Genomic DNA, 23,507 nt, shown 5'->3' with positions numbered 1-23,507 from the left:
TAAAGTAATGCTCAAAATTCTCCAAGCCAGGCTTCAGCAATACATGAACCGTGAACTTCCAGATGTTCAAGCTGGTTTTAGAAAAGGCAGAGGAACCAGAGATCAAATTGCCAACATCTGCTGGATCATTGAAAAAGCAAGAGAGTTCCAGAAAAACATCTATTTCTGCTTTATTGACTATGCCAAAGCCTTTGACTGTGTGGATCACAATAAACTGTGGAAAATTCTGAAAGAGATGGGAATACCAGACCACCTGACCTGCCTCTTGAGAAATTTGTATGCAGGTCAGAAAGCAACAGTTAGAACTGGACGTGGAACAACAGACTGGTTCCAAATAGGAAAAGGAGTACGTCAAGGCTGTATATTGTCACCCTGCTTATTTAATTTATATGCAGAGTACATCATGAGAAACTCTGGGCTGGAAGAAACACAAGCTGCAATCAAGATTGCCGGGAGAAATATCAATAACTTCAGATATGCAGATGACACCACCCTTATGGCAGAAAGGGAAGAGGAACTAAAAAGCCTCTTGATGAAAGTGAAAGAGGACGGTGAAAAAGTTGGCTTAAAGCTCAACATTCAGAAAACTAAGATCATGGCAAGTAGATGGGAAAACAGTGGAAATAGTGGCTGATTTTATTTTGCTGGGCTCCAAAATCACTGCAGATGGCAATTGCAGCCATGAAATTAAAAGACACTTACTCCTTGGAAGGAAAGTTATGACCAACCTAGATAGCATATTAAAAAGCAGAGAAATTACTTTGTCAACAAAGGTCTATCTAGTCAAGGCTATGGTTTTTCCAGTGGTCATGTATGGATGTGAGAGTTGGACTATAAAGAAAGCTGAGCCACGAAGAATGGATGCTTTTGAACTGTGGTGTTGGAGAGGACTCTTGAGAGTCCCTTGGACTGCAAGGAGATCCAACCAGTCCATCCTAAAGGAGATCAGTCCTCGGTGTTCATTGGAAGGACTGATGTTGAAGCTGAAACTCCAATATTTTGGCCACCTAATGTGAAGAGCTGACTCATTGAAAAAGACCCTGAAGCTGGGAAAGATTGAGGGCAGGAGGAGAAGGGGACAACAGAGGATGAGATGGTAGGATGGCATCACCAACTCAATGGACATGGGTTTGAGTAAACTTTGGGAGCTGGTGATGGACAGGGAGGCCTGGTGTGCTGTGGTTCATGGGGTCGCAAAGAGTCGGATATGACTGAGCGACTGAACTGGAACTGGATGCCCCAACCCACCGATACCTAAGAAGCTGAAGTTGACCAGTTCTATGAAGACCTACAACATCTTCTACAACTAACACAAAAGAAGATGTCCTTTTCATCACTGGGGATTGCAATGCCAAAGTAGGAAGTCAGCAGATACTCAGAAGAACAGGCAGGTTGGACCTTGGAATACAAAATTAAGCAGGGCAGAGGCTAACAGAGTTTTGTCAAGAGAATGCATTGGTCATAACAAACACCTTTTCCCAACAACATAGGAGACAACTCTACACATGGACATTACCAGATGGTCAATAGTGAAATCAGATTGATTATGTTCTTTGCAGCTGAAGATGGAGAAGCTCTATACAGTCAGCAAAAACAAGACTGGGAGCTGACTGTGGCTCATATCATCAGCTTCTTACTGAAAAATTCAGGCTTAAATTGAAGAAGGTAGGCAAAACTACTAGGCCATTTAGGTATGATCTAAATCAAATCCCTTATGTGATTATATAATGGAGGTGATGAATGGATTCAACAGATTTTATCTGGCAGACAGATTGCCTGAAGAACTATGGACAGGTTTGTACCATTGTACAGGAGGCAGTGACCAAAATCATGTCCAAGAAAAAGAAATGCAAGATGGCAAGGTGGTTGTCTAGGAGACTTTGCAGATAGTTGAGGAAAGAAGAGAAGCAAAAGGCATGGGAGAAAGGGAAAGATATACCCAACTGAATGTAGCGTTCCAAAGAAGAGCAAGGAGAGAGAAGAAGGCCTTCTTAAATGAACAATGCAAAGAAATAGAGGAAAACAATATCATTGGAAAGACTAGAGATCTCTTTAAGAAAATTGGATATATCAAGAGAACATTTCATGCAGGGATGGGAATCAAAAAGGACAGAAGTGGTAAGGACCTAAAAGAAGCAGAAGAGATTAAGCAGCAATGACAAGAATACACAGAAGAACTTGACAAAAAGGTCTTAATGAACCAGATAACTATGATGATGTGCTCACTCACCTAATGCTGGATATCCTGGAGTGTGAAGTCAAGTCGGTCTTAGGAAGCATTGCTGCCAGTAAAGCTAGTGGCAGTGATGGAATTCCAGCTGACTGATTTAAAATCCAAAAGTTGATGCTGTTAAAGTGCTGCACCCAGCATGTCAGCAAATTTGAAAAACTCAGCAGTGGCCACGGGACTAGAAATGGTCAGTTTTCATTCCAATCCCAAAGAAAGGCATTGCCAAAGAATGATCAATCTACCATATAATTGCACTCACTTCACATGATAGCAAGGTTATGCTCAAAATCCTTTAAGGTAGGCTTCAACAATATGTAAACTGAGAATTTCCAAATGTACAGGCTGGGTTTTGAAAAGGCAGAGGAACCAAAGATCAAACTGCCAGCATCCATTGGATCATGGAGAAAGCAAGGGAGTTCCAGAAAAGCATCTACTTCTGCTTCACTACTTTGGGCTTGCCTTGTGGCTCAGCTGGTAAAGAATCTGCCTGCAATGTGGGAGACCTGGGTTCAGTCCCTAGGTTGGGAAGATCCCCTGGAGAAGGGAAAGGATACCCACTCCAGTGTTCTGGCCTAGAGAATTCCATGGACTATATAGTCCATGGGGTTGCAAAGAGTCAGGCATGACTGAGTGACGTTCACTTCACTGCTTCACTGACTGTGCTAAAGCCTTAGACTGTGTGTATCACAACAAACTGTGGAAAATTCTTAAAGAGATAGGAGTACCAGACCACCTTACCTGTCTCCTGAGAAACCTGTATCTTGGTCAGGAAGCAACAGTTAGAACCAGACATGGAACAACGGACTGGTTTAAAATTGGGAAAGGAGTACAACAAGGCTATATATTGTCACTCTGCTTATTTAACTTATATGCAGCATACATCATGAGAAATGCCAGAGTGATGAATCACAAGCTGGAATCAAGATTGCCAGGAGAAACATCAACCACCTTAGATATGCAGATGATACCATTCTAATGGCAGAAAATGTAGAGGAACTATTGATGAGGGTGAAAGAAGACAGTGAAAAAGCTGGCTTGAAACTCAACATTCAAAAAACTAGGATCATGGCATACACTCTCATCACTTCATGGCAAATAGAAGTGGAAAAGTAGAAGCAATAACAGATTTTATTTTCTTGGGCTCCGAAATTACTGTGGACAATGACTACAGTCATGAAATTAAAAGATGCTTGCTCCTTGGAAGAAAAGCTATGGCAAACCTAGACAGCATACTAAAAAGCAAAGACATCACTTTTCCAACCAAGGTCCATGTAGTCCAAGCTATAGCTTTTCTAGTGGTCATATACAGATGTGAGATTTGGATCATTTAGAATGCTGTTGTTTTTCAGTCACTAAGTTGTGTCCAATTCTTTGCAACGCCATGAACTGCAGCATGCTAGGCCTCCTTGTCCTTCACCATCTCCCAGAGTTTGCTCAAACTCATGTCCATTGAGTTGATGAGGCCATCCAACCATCTCATCCTCTGTTGCCCCCTTCTCCTCCTGCCCTCAATCTTTCCCAGCTTCAGGACCTTTTCCAGTGAGTCAGTCCTTCACATCAGGTGGCCCAAGTATTGCAGCTTCATCTTCAGCATCAGTCCTTCTACTGAATATTCAGGGTTGATTTCCTTAGGGATTGACTAGTTTGACCTCCTTGTTGTTCAAGGGACTCTCAAGAGTCTTTCCCAGTACCACAATTTTAAAGCATCAATTTTTTGGCCTTCTTTATGGTTCAACTCTCACATCCACAAATGACTACTGAAAAAACCATAACTTTGACTTACAGGTCTTGGTCGGCAAAGTGATATCTCTGCTTTTTAGTATGCTGTCTAGGTTTGTCACAGCTTTTTTCCCTAGGAGCAAACATCTTTTAATTTCATGCCTGGAGTCACTGTCTGCAGGGATTTTGGAGCCCAAGAAAATAAAATTTGTCACTGTTTCTACATTTTCCCCATCTATTTTCCAAGAAGTTATGGGAGTGGATGCCATGATCTTAGTTTTTTGAATGTTGAGTTTCAAGCCAGTTTTTTCACACTCCTCTTTCACCCTCATCAAGAAGCTCTTTAGTTCCTCTTTGATTTCTGCCATTAGAAAAGAAATCTGAGCACCGAAGAATTTATGCTTTCAAATTGTGGTGCTTCAGAAGGCTCTTGAGAGTCCCTTGCAAAGCAAGGAGATCAAACCAGTCAATCCTAAAGGAAATCAACACTGAATATTCATTAGAAGGACTGATGTTGAAGCTAAAGCTCTAATACTTTGGCCACCTGATGCAAAGAGCTGACTCATTGGAAAAGATCCTGATGCTGGGAAAGATTGATGGCAAAAGGAGAAGGGGGCAACAGATGATATAGTGAGATAGCATCAATGACTCAATGGATATAAATGAGCAAACTCAGGAAGATAGTGAAGGACAGGGAAGCCTGGTGAATTGCCATCCATGGGATCGCAAAGAGCTGGACTTAGTGACTGAGCAACAACCACCACCACAGCCTCCTACCATTAATCATTTTATCAGAATTCTCCTGAATATTCTTGTTTTTATGTTTATTGTTATATGTCCTGTAGGTTTGAACTCTTTGAATTTTATAATCAGTTTATTCCATTTAAAAATCTTACTGGTATTTCTTTAGATCAGACAAAATTAGAGAGAGTTGAGAGCTATACAATATTGACTCCTTTTATCCTAGAACACTGTTTGTCTGTTAACCAGTGGAGCTATAAGTTTTGTTCTCACAGATATACTTCCCTTGTGTTTATTATTGTTGCCAGTGTAAACAAAATCCATTTTTCTCATTTTATTTATGATACTTATTCTGGTTGGCTTCCTTGAATTTTTCAGGTGTGCAGTCATATTATCTGGAAAGAGTGATAATTTTTTTCTCTTTTCAATTTTTATACCTCATTTATTTCTCTTTTCTAATCACATCAGCTGGCCCTTCCACATCGGTGTTAATAACAGCCATGATTTTTACTTCAATAGGAATGCTTGTAGTGGTTCATCATTAACCATAATGATAGCTTTGGGCTTGAGTTCATAGAAAATCATGTGGTTTTAGCCCCAGAGTCCAGGTGGGGGCTGAGTGAGAAGCAACGTCTCAGGTCTAATGATCACCTGGGGGTGTAATGCCAGGCCCCGAGAATGAGGTGACTGCCTTAATCAGAGGTATGTAAGTGCCCTGAGAATCAGAATGTTATGGTTTTTGTGGGAAGACTGTGAGCAAATAGCAGAGCCTCCCAGGGCCATAGCAACTGCAATGGCAGGTCATGGTAAAATTTGAGATTACTGAGATCCCCCTTCTTTTTGCTTGGAGTGGAAGTCTAAAGGGTACCACACACTTCCATATGCCCTCTTTAGCCATGTGGCTCCAACTCTATCAGCCCTGCACTTGAGTTTGTTTGTAACGGCATTTGTTTTTTAAATGAAGACTTGGAAGCTGAGCATGATAAAGAGACTGGTCCAAAGTATTAATACTTAGCTAGGAGGTGGCAGAATTCAGAGTTAAAGTCTTATTCTTCTATACTCACTGCTTCTCAATATCTCTTCTGTACCTTCAGAGTTGTCCTCGGAGACCTATGTTTGACTTTGCTGGGGTAGTGAGTCATGAAGTCAGAAGTAGCCATTGTAATCCTATTTCTATCCTGCAGCAAGACGTGGGGTAGATTAAGTTTTTGTCCCAGTCTGTGGATTCAGCACATGTACCCACTAATAACCTTTCATCCTGGTTCTCAGCTCATATAATCTTGGCTGACAGGAGACTTTTTCTTATATGCTCAGTCGCTCAGTCGTGTCCAATTCTTTGCAACCCCATGGACTGTAGCCAGCCAGGCTCCTCTGTCCGTGGAATTTTCTAGGCAAGAATACTGGAGCGGGTTGCCATTTCCTACTCCAGAGGATCTTCTTGACCCAGGGAGCGAACATGAGTGGTCTCTTGTGTGTCTTGTATTGGCACACAGATTCTTTGCCACCATACCACCTGAGGTGGTAAATATGAGGAAGTAAATAATGAAATCACCCTACTAGACAGTTGATATCTGCTTAAACTGGTGGTGAGAAGAAAGATTCCTATACATGCAAATAGCCCCCAAATACTATTTTAAGTACCTAGTGGTATACGATGTTTTTTTTTTAAATTAGTAACACTAATGGCCTGAATTTGTTTTGCTGCATAGTAACAGCAGATGGAGTAATTCCACTCCCAGGTGTGTCATTGTCTACATTTCACGTCAAGAGTGAAGCCAATCATTAGAGATTATATCCCTTACCATCTGGAAACTGACTTTCATAAATTATTTTTTAGGTCTCCCTTGCCAGAATGAAATGAACAGGATCCAGAAGTTGAGCAAGGGGAAAAGCCTGTTGGGTAAGTACCATTTCTTGCTACTAATTTAAACTAATTAAACCATCCATGTAATATCTAGCACAGCAATGGTTATTCAATTAGGGACCAGTGCTTTGTGAAAGAAATGCCTCATTTTACCCAAGACAAGGTTCTTCTAGGGAGCTGGTAATATGCCACAGGCCACAGGACATACTCTTGAGGATCAGAGAGGTGGCTGAGAAATGCTACATGCTCCATCAGTTGGAAGAGAGATCAAAGGTAAGCCCAGGACCAGTGGGCAGGTCACCAGAGCTGAAATTGAGCACTCTCTTTACTGCTAACTCCTCCCTGATCTTGGATTTTTTTTTTTTTTCTTTCAAGTATGGCCATTAAATGCAGTTCTCAAGTGTTCCAAGTTAAAATGATAAAATCTATAAATTACAGAATTTCCTATATTCCTCAGATCAAGTTGTCCATTCAAGGAGGAAGATGAGCTGATTCCCTTCTAAATTTACCAGACAGGGTCCAAGGACTTGAGTGTACTTCAACACATTTCTGTTTCATCTGCATGATCCCTGGACCCTGTCTCTACATTTCTCCTCTTACCTTTTATCCAAACATTGAGGCGGAAGCTAGTGGGGTGTGTGTGTGTGTGTGTGTATTTCCCTGGCACGCACATCTGTGGCTTGCTGTTGAAGGTTCCCTTTTGCCCCATACCCTCCTTTCTGCAGCACTCAAGTGTAGTTGTGGTACTTAGACCAGTACTGCTGAGATAATCACAGACACCTCATTTGTTTGCCCAAAAAGAGCCTGCATTGCTTTCATTGCTTTTTAAAAAAAGAACTGACAGCCACAACACAATAATTCAGGATTATTCTCGTTAAGCATTCAGGAGCAGGTGCATCCCCTAAACAGCCTGCCATTTCAGGCAGTTATCTCTTTATTTTCTTGAAGGAAATGGGCAAGGTTGTTGCAGATTGTCAAATGGAGATGGTCTGAGAACTTGGGCCATTTCTCTTCATCTGATTTTTGGGTCACCTCAAAGTGGATCTTATTTCTTCCTTCTACTTTTAAAAATTACTTACTTCACTGGCTTGCCTCAGACTTTCCATTTCTGATAACACCCTTTTCTACTCACCAAGAACTCAAGAGTTTTGTAATCTGGACATGAGTGTAGGTTCTTCCCTGATGTTGAAAGACATAAAGGCATCTTTCTGGATCTCTCTTCCATGGGGCTTTCCTCCAGTGCAAGGACTTGTGTTTAATGATCTGATGCTTCCACATGGGAGGTTATTTTGGGTTTTAGTGATGTGCTTAAGAGAACTAATAGTGCTGTTTTAAAAAATTATTTTGGATATATGGATATCTTCTTACTGCTTCATTAATAATGATATATTTGTAAAGTAATGTGGTCTGAGATAATATATCTCATCTTTTATTTTCTCCAGTTCATAGGAATAAAAGGCCTACTTCTTTCCTACTGTGAATCCCACCTAGTTTTGAAACACACGTTATCACACCTCTCTACATAAGGGATATTATTCTAGCTGACTCATAAAAATACCATTTATCTGCCTACAAATTATTTTTTTGCATGGGGAAATCTAATATAATAAATGTGTATTCAGGGGCATTCACAGTCTGAGCAAAAACAAGCAATAACAAATTATAATCAGGTATAATTACTGCCTACTTAGGAAAAATGATAATTTTATTACATTATAGATATAGAACAGCACCTGCTTCTAACCATCCTGGGGGCTCAACCTGGTATGCATTTTTTTTTTTTTTTTTTTTGCTCTATTAAGTGCTCTTGTTTTCCAACTGCAGCTCAAGGGTAAGGATCAGCATTTCCTCAGCTTTCTATTGGTTTGCAAAATCTTCCCTGATTTTTGTTTATTGAAAGCATCATCTTTTTCCCCCTTCCTCCTGTTCCCTGCTGACCAGGAGTGCTGTGCACCGACTGAACATCTAATTTAGAATATGAGCACTACTTCTTTGTGGCACCAGCAGAATTACTTTTCACTGGGGGAAATGTCCTTTCTGTGATCTCATTTGATCTTTGGGAGCCTAGTCATCTTGGAATAGTGATCAGTGTTTGTTTGAGTAGTTGCTAGAATTGAGTAGTTTGAGTAGTAGCTGGATCTGAAGTTACTGCCTGCCTTATTACCCTTCTTTCCAGATCTAGTCTGAGAAATAAATGGTATATTTAAAAACAATCATTCTAAAAAAACCCACAAAATTAGGCAGTAGAAATCTGAGGATGGAGGTCTCTGCTTATCACTCTAGATGACTGACATATAATGTTACTACTTAGATAACTCTGAGGAGAATTATCCCCTAGTAGATGAGCACACAATCATCAAACACATCCTGAGAAAAATGAAAAAAAAAAAAAACTTGTCATAACTAAATATTACCTACAGAAAACTTGTCATAACTAAATATTACCTACAGTTGAGTAAGAATCAGATTGGTATCACTAATTTAAGAGGAGAAAATCACTTTGAACTGGAAATATTAAATTTATCTCAGTGATCATCCAAGTGTGATAACAGAGAGATTCTCAAACCACAGATTCAGTAAGCTTACTAACCCAAGACTTACTAAAATATCACTAAAGGTTTTAATATACAGAAGACATAATTCCAGAAAGAAGTATTTCTTTTCCACATTTTATCTCAAAAAGGCATGCTGCTAAATCTAAATAAATAAGAACAATAAAAATATTTTGATAGCATGGTAGAATCAACATTTCAGACTGTTGGGGTCAGTGAAAAAATATGTTAATCTGTGTTTTCTTTTATTTCTGAATAAATAAAAAGCTTAACTTTAGAGCTTATTAGGGAAAATATACTTCTGTGTATTTTAAGGTAACAATAAAAATACTGGGAAAATAATATATAGTTTTTAAATGTATGAAAACCATGGAAAAAAGAAAATTTGATCATTTCAACGAAAAGAAGGAAAGAGGGAAGATAGGAAACACGAAGTACAGTGGTAGATATAAAAACAAGCATATATCTGTAATCACAATAAATGTGAGCGAGCCAAACTCATTTATTATGAGACAGAGACTATTAAAAGCTGCCTACTTTGTTTTCAGTTCTTAAGAGAACGATGTAATATTATCTTGCTGAAATGTTTCTTTTACTATACTATTACTATGTCTCAACAGGTATACCTATAATTTTAAAACAAAATGTAACATTATAACAATTGCAACTATATATGTACCCAACATAGGAGCTGAAAGTGAAGTCACTCAGTCAGGTCCGACTCTTAGTGACCCCATGGACTGCAGCCTACCAGGCTCCTCCGTCCATGGGATTTTCCAGGCAAGAGTACTGGAGTGGGGTGCCATTGCACTGCAATATATAAGGAAAATATTAATAGCCATAAAAGGAGAAATTGATAGTGACACAGTAAAAGTAAGGGACTTTAACAGATGATCCAGACACAAAATCAATAAGGAAACACAGACCTTGGATGATACATTAGACCAGATGGACTTTATTTATAGAACATTGTATCTAAAAGTAGAAGAATACACATTCTTTTCAAATGCACATGGAGCATTCTCCAGGATTAATCACATGTTGGGCCACAAAGCAAGCCTTGGTAAATTTAAGAAAACTGAAATCATATCAAGCACCTTTTCTGACCACAATGCTGTGAGATTAGAAATCAACTACAAGAAAAACACTGTAAAAACACAAATATGTGGCAGCTAAATAATATGCTACTAAACAACCAATGGATAACTGAAGAAATCAAAGAAGAAATAATAAAATACCTAGAGACAAATCACAATGAAAACATGACCATCCAAAACCTATGAGACACAGCAAAAAAACAGTTTTAAGAGGAAAGTTTACAGCAATTCAATCTTACCTCAGAAAACAAGAAAAACCCCAAATAAACAACCTAACCTTATGCCTGAAGCAACTAGAGAAAGAAATACGAACAAAACTCAAAAAGTTAGTAGACGAAAAGAAATCATAAAGACCAGAGCTGAAATAAATGAAATAGAGAAAACAATAGAAAAGATCAATGAAACTAAAAGCTGATTCTTTGAAAAGATAAACAAAATTGATAAACTTTTAGCCAGCCTCATCATGGAAAAAAAAAGGGAGAGGCCTCAAATCAATGAATTTAGAACTATAAAAGGAGAAGTTACAATGAACACCACAGAAATACAAAATATCATAATAGACAGCTACAAGCAACTATATGCCAATAAAATGGACAACCAAGAAGAAATGGGTGAATTCTCAGAAAGATGCAACCTTCCAAGACTGAACTAGGAAGAAATAGAAAATATGAACAGACTGATCATAAGCACTGAAATTGAAACTGTGATTTTAAAACTCACAACAAACAAAAGTCCAGGATCAAATGGCTTCACAGGCGAATTCTCTCAGATATTTTGAAAAGAGCTGACACCTATCTTCTGAAACTCTTCCAAAAAATTGCAAAGGAAGGAACACTCCCAAACTCTATCCATGAGGCCACTATCACCCTAATACAAAAATCAGACAAGATCACACAAAGAAAGAAAATTGTAGGGTTGACATAGACACACTACTACATTTAAAATAGTGAACAAAGATCTGCTGTTAGCACAGGGAACGCTGTTCAATATTCTGTAATAAAGTAAATAAATTTCAAAAAGAATAAGTGAAAGTGAAGTCACTCAAGTCATGTCTGACTCTTTGTGACCCTCTGCACTGTAGCCTGCCAGATTCCCCATCCATGGGATTTTCCAGGCAAGAATACTGGAGTGGGTTGCCATTTCCTTCCCTGAGGGAATCTTCTTGACCTGGGGATCGAACCCATTTCTCCTGCATTGCAGGCAGACTCGTTATCGTCTGAGCCACCAGGGAATCCAGACATATGTATACGTATAACTGAATCACCTTACTATACACCTGAAACTAACACAATATTGTTAATCCACTGTAGTCCAATATAAAATTTTTTTTAAGGAAACAAACGCACATAAAAATAACAGAACTGCAGGGAGGAACTGTCATACCTAACTATTCAGAGACTTGAATATACCTCTTCTTGAAAACTTATAGTTCAAGGAGACAAAAGAAATGAACAGTGTAATTCATTGGCATCTTAATATATGTATTCTTGTACATGAGCATAGAATAGAGAGTGTTTTCAAACACACATTTGTCATGGATATATGAAAACTATAAAACACTGATGAAAGAAAACAAAGATGACACAAATAGTTGGGGAAATATACCATGTTCATGGATCAGAAGAATCAATATAGTGAAAATGAGTATACTACCCAAAGCAATCTATAGATTCAATGCAATCCTTATCAAGCTACCAATGGTATTTTTCAGAGAACTAGAACAAATAATTTCACAATTTGTATGTAAATACAAAAACCTCATATAGCCAAAGCAATCTTAAGAAAGAAGAATGGAACTGGAGGAATCAACCTAACTTCAGGCTATACTACAAAGCAACAGTCATCAAGACAGTATGGTACTGGCACAAAGACAGAAATATAGACCAATGGAACAAAATAGAAAGCCCAGAGATAAATCCACACACCTATGGACACCTTATCTTTGACAAAGGAGGCAGGAATATACAATGGAGAAGACGATCTCTTTAACAAATGGTGCTGGGAAAACTGGTCAACCACTTGTAAAAGAATGAAACTAGAACACTTTGTAGCACCATATACAAAAATAAACTCAAAATGGATTAAAGGTCTAAATGGAAGACCAGAGACTATAAAACTCCTAGAGGAAAACATAGGCAAAACACTCTCTGACATAAATCATAGCAGGATCCTCTATGACCCACCTCCCAGAGTAATGGAAATAAAAGCAGAAATAAACAAATGGGACCTAATTAAACTTAAAAGCTTTTGCACAACGAAGGAAACTATAAGCAAGGTGAAAAGATAACATTCCGAATGGGAGAAAATAATAGCAAATGAAGCAACTGACAAAGAGTTAATCTCAAAAATATACAAGCAACTCCTGCAGCTCACTTCTAGAAAAATTAGCGACCCAATCAAAAAATGGGCCAAAGAACTAAAGAGACATTTCTCCAAAGAAGACATACAGATGGCTAACAAACATGTGAAAAGATGCTCAACATCACTCATTATCAGATCAGATAAGTCACTCAGTCATGTCCGACTCTTTGCGACCCCATGAATCGCAGCATGCCAGGCCTCCCTGTCCATCACCAACTCCTGGAGTTCACTGAGACTCACGTCCACCGAGTCAGTGATGCCATCCAGCCATCTCATCCTCTGTCGTCCCCTTTTCCTCCTGCCCCCCAATCCCTCCCAGCATCAGAGTCTTTTCCAATGAGTCAACTCTTCACATGAGGTGGCCAAAGTACTGGAGTTTCAGCTTTAGCATCATTCCTTCCAAAGAAATCCCAGGGCTGATCTCCTTCAGAATGGACTAGTTGGATCTCCTTGCAGTCCAAGGGACTCTCAAGAGTCTTCTCCAACACCACAGTTCAAAAGCATCAATTCTTTGGCACTCAGCCTTCTTCACAGTCCAACTCTCACATCCATACATGACTCATTATCAGAAAAATGCAAATCAAAACCACAATGAGGTACCATTTCATGCCAGTTAGAATGGCTGCTACCAAAAAGTCTACAAACAATAAATGCTGAAGAGGGTGTGGAGAAAAAGGAACCCCCTTACACTGTTGGTGGAAATGCAAACTAGTATAGCCACTATGGAGAACAGTGTGGAGATTCCTTAAAGAACTGGAAACAGAACTGCCTTATGACCCAGCAATCCCACTGCTGGGCATACACACTGAGGAAACCAGAATTGAAAGAGACTTGTGTACCCCAATGTTCATCACAGCACTCTTTACAATAGCCAGGACATGGAAGCAACCTAGATGTCCATTGGCAGATGAATGGATAAGAAAGTTGTGGTACATATACACAATGGAATATTACTCAGCTGTTAAGAATGCATTTGAATCAGTTCTAATGTGATGGATGAAACTGGAGCCTATTATACAGAGTGAAGTAAGCCAGAAAGAAAAACACCAATAGAGTATATTAATGCATACATATGGAATTTAGGAAGATGGTAACGATGACCCTATATGTGAGACAGCAAAAGAGACACAGATATAAAGAACAGACTTTTGGACTCTGTGGGAGAAGGCGAGGGTGGGATGATTTGAGAGAATGGCATTGAAACATGTATATTATCATATGTGAAACAGATCACCAGTCCAGGTTCAATGCATGAGACAGGGTGCTCAGGGCTGGTGCACTGCGATGACCCTGAGGGATGGGATGGGGAGGGAGCTGGGAGGGAGGGTCAGGATGGGGAACACATGTACACCCATGGCTGATTCATGTGAATGTATGGCAAAAACCACCACAATATTGTAAAGTAATTAGCCTCCAATTAAAAAGAAAAGAAAAAGCAGAAATAGAGTCACAGAAAAAAAAAAAGAAAGCTGAAACTAAATATCTCAAAAAAGTACCATAGATCATATTCATTCTCTACAAGTGGAAGAAAAAAAAGAGACTATCCAATCTTACATGTCTAGATTTTTTTAGTAGTCAAAAATGAATCAAGTAAAAATACAAAACATTTAGACATGAATGAAAATGAAAGCACTGTGTGCCAGAGAGAGAGAAAAGCAACTAAAATGAAACTTAGAGGAACATTCATGGCTTCAAATGCATTTCTGGAGAAAAAGAAACCTAAAATTTCAAATAAAAAAGCTGTAAGGACAATAAGTTAAGACTAAAGCAAAAACAAATTAAATAGACAAAGCTTTGACAACATGAAAGTCTCAAATGTTCTCATGAATTTAAAAATGGGATGTAACCTCTGATATGCACACGTGCATGCTCATTTGTGTCCAACTCTTTGCAATCTTATGGATTGTAGCCTGCCGGGCTCCTCTGTCCATGGTATTCTCCAGGCAGGAATACTGGAGTAGGTTGCCATTTCCTCCTCCAGGGGATCTTCCTGACTCTGGGATTGAACCCACATCTCTTGCAACTCCTGCATTGGCAGACAGATTCTTTTACCACTGAGCCACCTGGGAAGCCTTGTAACCACAGATATAGATGCATACTATAAATTTGTGGTTCTGAAACTTCACTGTGTATCAGAAACACTTGGAGAGTTTATTACAGCTTTCTGGGCCCTACTGTCAAAGTTTTTAACTCAGTAGGTTTGGGATAGGCTCAAAAATTTTCTAAGCTATTTCCCACTGATGCTGCAGCTGCTTCTGGGCCCACACTTTGAAAACCATTGCTATAAACTCTTAGCAATTATGAAAACGTCACTGAAAAGGATACTATGAATTACCATATTTGGGTCATGAAGAAAAAGAAGACTCAACTAAACTAAGAAAAAAATTAATTTAAATCAAAATACTACTGTCACCTCCTAAAATAGGCACTAGGCTCAACATATTTCTACAGCTGAATACTTTATGGAGATCATTCTCATTTTATACAAAACATCTGGAGTATAGAAAAAGAAAAGTACCTGAATCAGTTTACAAAAGAGTTGCTTTGATATAGACATTGAACAAAATTATATACCTCTATCACTGAGTAACACGGATATAAAAGGATCAGCAAATTAAATCCAATATATCATGACCAAGTAGTATTTATTCTAGGAAAACAGGTATTTTTTTAAACTGTGCCACTCATTAGAAATATATAAAGGATTAAAAAAAATCCTATGATTCTCTCAAGTATTAAAAAAAACTTTAATCAGGAAGAAACAGAAAATATGAACAGACTAGTGAGTAGATTGAATCAATAATGAAAAGTCTCTCAGGAAAGAATGGACCAAGAGCAGATAGCTTCACTGTTGAATTTTACCAGATATTTAAAGAAGAATACCAATCATTCTCAAACTCTTCCCAAAAATTGCAGAGGGGAGGAACACTCCCAAACTCATTTTATGAAGCCAGAGTTACCTTGTTACTAAAGCCAGAAAAAAACTCTACTGGGAAACTACAGGCCAATATCCCAGATGAATATAGATGCACAAAAACAAATTTCTCAATAGAATACTAGTGAACCAAATTGAGCATCACATTAAAAGGATTATTCACCATGATCAAGTAGGATTTATCCCTAGGATGTAATGATGGTTCTACACATACAAATCAGCCAAGTGATGCATCACATTAATAGAATGAAAGAAAAATATTATCCATTTGACAAAACTGAACATCTGTTCATGGTAAAAACCTCAATAAATTATGTATTAAAGCAATGTACCCCAATTTAATAAAGACCACATATGACAACCACAGCTAGCATCCTATTCAATGGTGAAAGGTTTAAAGCTTTTCCTCTAAGATCAAGAAAAAAGACAAAGGTATCACCAGTCCTATTCAGTGTAATACTGGAAGTCCTAGACAGAGCAATCAGGCAAGAAATAAGTCATCCGAGGTGGAAAGGAATATGTAAAATTTCCTTTGTTTGCAGATGATACAATTTGCAATAGTCAACAGGGACATGAAAAGGTTCTCAGCATCTCTAATCATCAGGGAAATGCAAACCAAAACCACAGTAAGATATCAGCTTCTGCCTGTGAGAAGGGCTATCATGAAAAAGGAATAACAGGAATAACAAATGCTGGCAAGGATGTGGGAAAAGGAGGACTGTTGTGCACTGTTGCTGGGATTATAAATTGGTGCAGCCACAATGGAATACAACAGTATGGAGGTTCCCCCCCAAATTAAAAAAAAAAAACTACTATATGATCCAGCAGAGAAGGCAATGGTACCCCACTCCAGTACTCTTGCCTGGAAAATCCCATGGTCGGAGGAGCCTGGTGGGTTGCAGTCCATGGGGTTGCTAAGAGTTGGACACAACTGAGTGACTTCACTTTCACTTTTCACTATCATGCATTGGAGAAGGAAATGGCAACCCACTCCAGTGTTCTTGCCTGGAGACTCCCAGGGATGGGGGAGCCTGGTGGGTTGCCGTCTATGGGGTCACACAGAGTCAGACACGACTGAAATGACTTAGCAGCAGCAGCATATGATCCAGAAATTCACTTCTGGGGATATATCCAAAGGAAATGAATATACTAAAGAGAAATCTGCACACTCGTGTTCACATTGGCCAAGATATGAAGACAACCTAAGTGTTCTTCAATGGATGAATGGATAAAGAAGTGTATGCATGGGTGTGTGTGTGTATGTGTGTGTGTGTGTGTGTGAGTATATGTGTATAACAGTATATCATTCATCCATAAGAAAGAAAGGAAACCCTGCCAATTTCGACAACATGGATAGATGTTGAGGGCATTATCCTAAGTGAAATAAGTCAGAAAGAAAATACCATACGGTCTGCTGCTGCTGCTACTGCTACTAAGTCGCTTCAGTCGTGTCCAACTCTGCATATGGTCATTTGTATGTCTAATCTTGAAACAAACTCATGAAGAAATATTAATAGATGAAACTGGTGGTAAACACAGGCAGGGTATTGACAGTGGGAGAATTGAATGAAGGTGGCCAAAAGGTACAAACTTCCAGTTAAGAGATAAATAAATATTGAAGATACATAACACAATAGTTAACACTGTAGTATAGTAGATATGAAAGTGTTGAGAGAGTAAATTCTGAGAGTGCTCACAAGGAAAAAAACTTTTTTTTTATATGAGATGTTGGATGTAACCAAAATTTATTATGGTTATCATTTCACAGTATATAAGTCAAACCATTATTCTGTACACCTTAATCTTCTACAGTGCTATATGTCAATTATGTGTGTGTGTGCTCAGTTGCTCAGTCATGTCCAAATCCATGCAGCCCCATGGACTGTAGCCTGCCAGGCTCCTCTGTCCATGGAATTTCCCAGGCAAGAATACTGGAGTGGATTGCCATTTCCTCCTCCAAGGGATCTTCCTGACTTAGGGGTCGAACCCAGGTCTCTTGTGTCTTCTGTATTGGCAGGTGGATTCTTTACTATTAGCACCAGCTGGGAAGACCATGCCAATTATATGTCGATTATATTTCAGTAAAATTTGGGAAAATTCTGAAATAAAAGTAAGAGTAGAACCACAGGGAAAAGTAGAACTCATGATCAAAGAAGGAATCCTGTCTAACCTTGAGTAAGTCCTAGGCCCCTGAAACCTTGACTAGGTTATTATGAAGCATGCCATTCTTTCTTGCTGGCTCAACAGCAAATACTGACTGATGTGTGAGCCCTCTTGTCTGTCTTCAGTTGTCACTCAGTCGTGTCTGACTCTTTGAGACCCCATAGACTACAACACACCATGCTTCCCTGTCCATCACCAACTCCTGGAGCTTGTTCAAACTCATGTCCATCAAGTCAGTGATGCCATCCAAACATCTCATCCTCTGTCATCCCCTTCTCCTCCTGCCTTCAATCTTTCCCAGCATCAGGGTCTTTTCCAATGAGTCAGTTTCTCACATCAAGTGGCCAAAATACTGGAGTTTCAGCTTCAGCATCAGTCCTTCTAGTGAATATTCAGGACTGATTTCCTTTAGGCTCGACTGGTTGGATCTCCTTGCAGTCCAAGGGACCCTCAAGAGTCTTCTCCAACACCACAGTTCAAAAGCATCAATTCTTTGATGTTCAGCTTTCTTTTTAGTTCAACTTACATCCATACATGACTACTGTAAAAACCATAGCTTTGACTAGATGGACCTTTGTCGGCAAAGTAATGTCTCTGCTTTTTAATATGCTGTCTATGTTGGTCATAGCTTTTCTTCCAAGGAGCAAGCATCTTTTAATTTCATGGCTGCAGTCACCATCTGCTGTGGTTTTGGAGCCCAAGAAAATAAAATCTCTCACTATTTCCATTGTTTCCCCATCTATTTGCCATGAAGTGATGGGACCCGATGCCATGATCTTTGTTTTTTGAATATTGAGTTTTAAGCCAGCTTTTTCACTGTCCTCTTTCATCAAGAGGCTGTTTAGTTCCTCTCTTCTTTCTGCCAGAAGGGTGGTGTCATCTCTGTTTCTGAGGTTCTTGATGTTTCTCCCAACAATCTTGATTCCAACTTGTGCTTCATCCAGCCTGGCATTTCTCATGATGTACTCTGCATATAAGTTAAATAAGCAGGGTGACAATATACAGCCTTGATATACTCCTTTCCTGATTTGGAACCAGTCTGTTGTTCCATGTCCAGTTCTAACTGTTGCTTCTTGACCTGCATACAGATTTCTCAATAGGCAGGTACAGTAGTCTGGTATTCCCATCTCTTGAATTTTCCACAGTTTGTTGTGATCTACATAGTCAAAGGCTTTGGCATAATCAATAAAGCAGAAGTAGATGTTTTTCTACAGAAGTTGTCTGTCTTAGAAGGCATTGACTCTATCTGTGCACTTCTCTGATTCAAGCTCAGTTTGTAAAGAATCTGCCTGTAATGCAGGAGACCCAGGTATGATTCCTGGGTCAGGAAGATCCACTAGAGAAGGGATAGGCTACCCATTCCAGTATTCTTGGGCTTCCTTTGTGGCTCAGCTGGTAAAGAATCCACCTGCAATGAGGGAGACCTGGGTTCGATCCCTGGGTTGGGAAGATCCCCTGGAGAAGGGAAAGGCTATCCACTCCAGTATTCTGGCCTAGAGAAGTCCATGGACTGTATAGCCCATGGGGTCACAAAGAGTCAGACACAACTGAGCAATTTTGACTTTCTGATTCAAGTTGTACCTTTTGTTCCCCCAGGAGCATTCATCCCTCGGTGTAATGAGGAGGGCTATTACAAAGCCACACAGTGCCATGGCAGCACGGGGCAATGCTGGTGTGTGGATAAATACGGCAATGAGCTAGCCGGCTCCAGGAAACAGGGCGCTGTGAACTGTGGTGAGTAAGGCCTTCTCCACCTGCCCCTCAGTGACCTCTAGAGACTCGTAGGTACTCACTGTATGAAGATTTGGGCAGAAGAATCTCAGGAAGTCACTGTGGTCTACAGTGAGCAAGTTGACAAACAAGATATAGTAAACCTGGAATCACATGAGATGATGCATAGCTAGTTTTCTGAGTGGGAGGAGCTCACCATGACCATTGAACTGGATAGCAGTTTTTGACAGTCAGGGAGTGGCTGCAAGCCAAGAGTGACTCTCAAGATAAACCTCCCTAGAATTCTGGAGCTTTTAACAGACTAAAGCTTGTGGTCCCTACCAGGTAGATGGGGATGCTCCCATGTTCAGAAGGTAAACTGCATGGTTTTGCCTTATAGCTAAGGAGGTTGTGAGGCATAGCAGAAACTTACCTCCCATCTCTTCTCCCTCCTTTCAGAGGAGGAGCAGGAGACCTCGGGGGATTTTGGCAGCGGTGGCTCTGTGGTTCTGCTGGATGACCTGGAGGATGAGCAGGACCTGGGACCCAAGGACAGACTGGGGAAGCCGCGGGTGCATGCCCGGGCGGTGACGGAGGATGATGAGGATGAGGACGACGACAAAGAGGATGAGGTCGGGTACATATGGTAGTCCCCACACGGAGGAGGACACGAGGTCTGCACAGAATTGCAAGTCACTTCCCGTTCCTGCATTTGTCTCTAAGACTCCACAGCACACAGCCTCTTCTCCATCGTCGCACTCTCTACCCAAGCTAGGGTTTTGGAAGACAACTCCTTGTTCCCAGATCATGCTGATTTTGCATACGGCATGTGGGAAGAAGGGTATTGTGCTTTGTTTTTTAGGGGAATGGCTGGCCGAATGAGAGCCTCCTTCCCTTCTGTGAGTTTTTTTACAACAAGCATGTGATGTATGTGGGATTCTGACAGTGCAGGGAGCCCCCACCCTCTAAATGTCAAAGACCCTTTCCAGCCACCCACACGGGTGGTTATTACAGCATGGTTCCCGGCCTTACCGTGTCTAAGTGCTTTTCTTGTGTCCTGTAGATGTTGTGGAAAACACACCACACTGTACCTTTTCCCCCCTGCCCAACCCACCCCCCGCCATCCCTGTGTCTATTATTACAAATCAGTTTTTCACTTCACTCAATCTGGCTTCCTACAAATGACAGCCTTAATTCAGTCAAGAGTCCCTTTGGGGAATTGATTTTATTAAAAAAGGTATCTGGATACTTCTGTCTGTACGTGCATAAATAGGTAAGTATATACAGAAGACACTGTACACACCACTCTGGAAAAAAAGGGGGCGGGGGGAGTTGGGTATCTATTAAAAAACTTATTTGAAAAACAATTACACATTTGTCAGCTTGTTTAGACCTGGATCGTCATTTCTGGAATAGCAAATCTGTATCAAAGTCCTTTTTTTTGCACTACCAGTTGGCACTTGTAGCCTACAGGCTGAGGAGGCTGCTTCCATCTGCGGCAGCAGAGCTACTGGAAGCCTCTTTGATTTGGATAAGCCTCTGTCTGCCTAAATCGCTTTCCTTGCAGAAGCCATGAGACTCCCACGTGGGCAGCTTCACAAGCCATTGCTCTCATTTCAGCTCCAACCCCGCTTTGGGCTGTGGCAGTCCTGTCTGTGGCAGGCCCCTCTCTCCCCTACGTACTCAAGGGCTTTTTGTAAGGCATGTACACATATCCGCCGCTCTCTAAGAAGACAGTCTCCTTGCTGTTCCTTAGCAGAAGAAAATTTTGCATCCTTAACTCAATCTTTCAGTTTTGCCCCTCTCTATCCACACATCATGATGAGGCTACAAAAGCTCTACAGATTTTCTTTGATCACTTAACATTTGTAAAGAATCTCAGATGGAGGCCCAGAAAGAACTTTATGACAGCACATGGGAAGCCAGGGTGGGATTTTTTTAAGAGCTAATCCTGTACTCATCCCCTCCCCCATACATGTGTCAAGGGACTCATGAAGAAAGCCCTTCACCATTGCATTTCTTTGCCCTAAGTCAACTCCTGATTAGAATCCATCTCCAAATTTGGTAGGGTCATCATCTCTGCAATCTTTAGGATTTCTCCTGATACAAGTACCAAAGAGTAGTCTTCCAAGTGGCCCCATTTAGTTCAGTATGGGCCTTAAGCTCCTGCCCCACCTGGTTGTCACCTTCCTCACCAGCCACCCAGCAAGGCTCTGTGGCCCACATTTGTTTTTCTTCCCTTCCTGCGCTCCAGCCAGTCCACAAGGAGACCAAACTCAGGCAAAAAATATATTCAGCCAAACTAGGATTATAGTGGCAGCTGACCAACCCTACCCCAAACTGACCATTTGTTTCTACTTTACCAGCCCACCTCAAACTACTATTTTCAAATCCCTGCGTTGGCCAGGCCCACTTGCCTTATCCCTGGAGTTGGCTCAGATGGGACATGAACTTACTTGATACACTGAACTTGTTCAGCCTGAAAGACATGAGAACAGCCAGGACCCTAGGTGTCAGGTGACCATGGGCAAGCTCTGTATTGGGATCTCAACTCCATCACTTCTGTTTCAGTTTTTTTTCTCACTTGAACAAAACTCTGAGATGATAATTTATAAAAACAGGTGCTTAATTGCAGCTAAATTATAATCACGTATATAAAAGAATCGAGACATGTTAAAAAATCTCAGTCTAGGCCATCAGAGAAAACCATTGTTATTGTCTCCTCTGAGCTTAGAAAAATACACAAGAGAACAAATTAAAATCGACAAATTGGTTTCACTTAGAGAAACTTCTAGGAACAGAGTGAACCACTGATTTTAATTTGCCTAATTATCTTATGACAAGTGTCAAATTAAGATGACACTTAAAGATCCTTAGCATTAACTTAATGATGGAGAAGAGTGCTCACTAGTCAATTCCCAGGAAGGTAATGAGATGCTCATTTTCAGAGATATTCCAAGAAGATATTTTGATTCATTAAAATATTAAATAAAAAGCCCTCCTAAGACTGGAACCCAAAATCAATGGAACAACATTAATGCCACTTTTCATGCCTCACTTTGGTAAGACAGCATTAGTTTTTTTCAAAGATACTTTGCGTAAGTACTAAAGATGTGATTTTTTTAGTTACTTAGTCTTTAGAAGAATTTTTTCTTTTCTTTTTTTGGCAGGAGTCCTTTAGATAGTGGCAAAGCATCCATCAAAATTTTGATTACAAAATATAGTACTGTGATAATCATCCCCTTATTGGAGACAGGTATGGAGTTGAAACTTCAATGACTCATTTTTGGAACCTTAGTGAATGGGTTTATTCTTATTCTATAAATGGTTCTTTTATTTGATACCATTTCCTTAGCATCTAAGTTAAGCCCCAGAATTTTATTCCACAGTGGTTAGTTGTCTACCACATTAGTGTCTTTTTGTTTCTGCCAACATTCTAGGCATGTTGTAGGCAAGGAAGGGAATACCTTCCTACTGAACCAGTTCTTCCTCCTTTATGCCCATCTTCCCACACCCAGCACTGAATGACAACGTGTCTGTCCAGGTCTGCCCCTCTCCTCTTCCCAGGATGCCATCTACAGTTTTGTTTTTAACCTTGACCACACTGTACAGTAACATCCAAGAGCCCTTTCTACAGTGGGTGGTTTTGGTCTTTTTATACCTTTTTCTCAGAGTCACTGTTTCTGTCTCTGTTCCATGTGTAGCAATGTAATGAGAGCCCACCAACTCCTGAGTGTCAAGTTTGTTGCCCCTATTGTAGATGAAATAGTGAAGTAGAAAAACCTAGTAAATTCTGAATGCTTTCCCATGTAGACTTATCTGGAATGTGAACACGACTCTTTTGGTTAATAGTAAATGCTTAACTGTAGTCCTGAGTAGGTGCATTTGTTTGTCTCAATAAATTTTAATTTGTCTGCAGTGTCTGCGCATTTGTACTTTGTTAGCTTGCACGTGCGCTCACCAGGCCACGTTCGTACATCATCTCTGCGGAAGGGTTGGGCAAGTCAAGGGGGTAACTAAATGCAAGGCTCTCTCTTAAGGCTTCTGTACGCCGGGGGAGCCAACCACGAGGGGGTGCAGCCTGTCCTGACCCTCTCAGAACACCCTGGCACACCCAAGCCCTGTGCCCGCTCAG

General features: G+C 40.2%; 1 protein-coding gene across 3 annotated transcripts in view; it reads left to right on the top strand.

Annotated features, from left to right (window-relative positions):
- Window positions 1-23,290, top strand: part of SPOCK1 (SPARC (osteonectin), cwcv and kazal like domains proteoglycan 1) — a 583,470-nt gene extending 560,180 nt beyond the window's left edge. For all 3 annotated transcript variants that reach the window (XM_086411695.1, XM_086411694.1, XM_086411696.1), the window contains 3 exons: window positions 6,528-6,590; window positions 19,259-19,396; window positions 19,832-23,290. In XM_086411695.1, coding sequence (XP_086267821.1) covers window positions 6,528-6,590; window positions 19,259-19,396; window positions 19,832-20,022 — 392 coding nt within the window. In that variant the 3' untranslated portion in view covers window positions 20,023-23,290. The remainder of the gene's footprint in view (window positions 1-6,527; window positions 6,591-19,258; window positions 19,397-19,831) is intronic.
- The last annotated feature ends 217 nt before the right edge of the window (window positions 23,291-23,507 follow it).

Source organism: Bos grunniens, chromosome 7 (assembly GCF_055505025.1).
Source record: "Bos grunniens cultivar Pamir isolate PY7600 chromosome 7, Bosgru_T2T1.0, whole genome shotgun sequence".
Taxonomy (NCBI): Eukaryota; Metazoa; Chordata; class Mammalia; order Artiodactyla; family Bovidae; genus Bos; species Bos grunniens.
The sequence above is the reverse complement of the archived record's forward strand: the minus strand, read 5'-3'. Positions and strand labels throughout refer to the sequence as shown.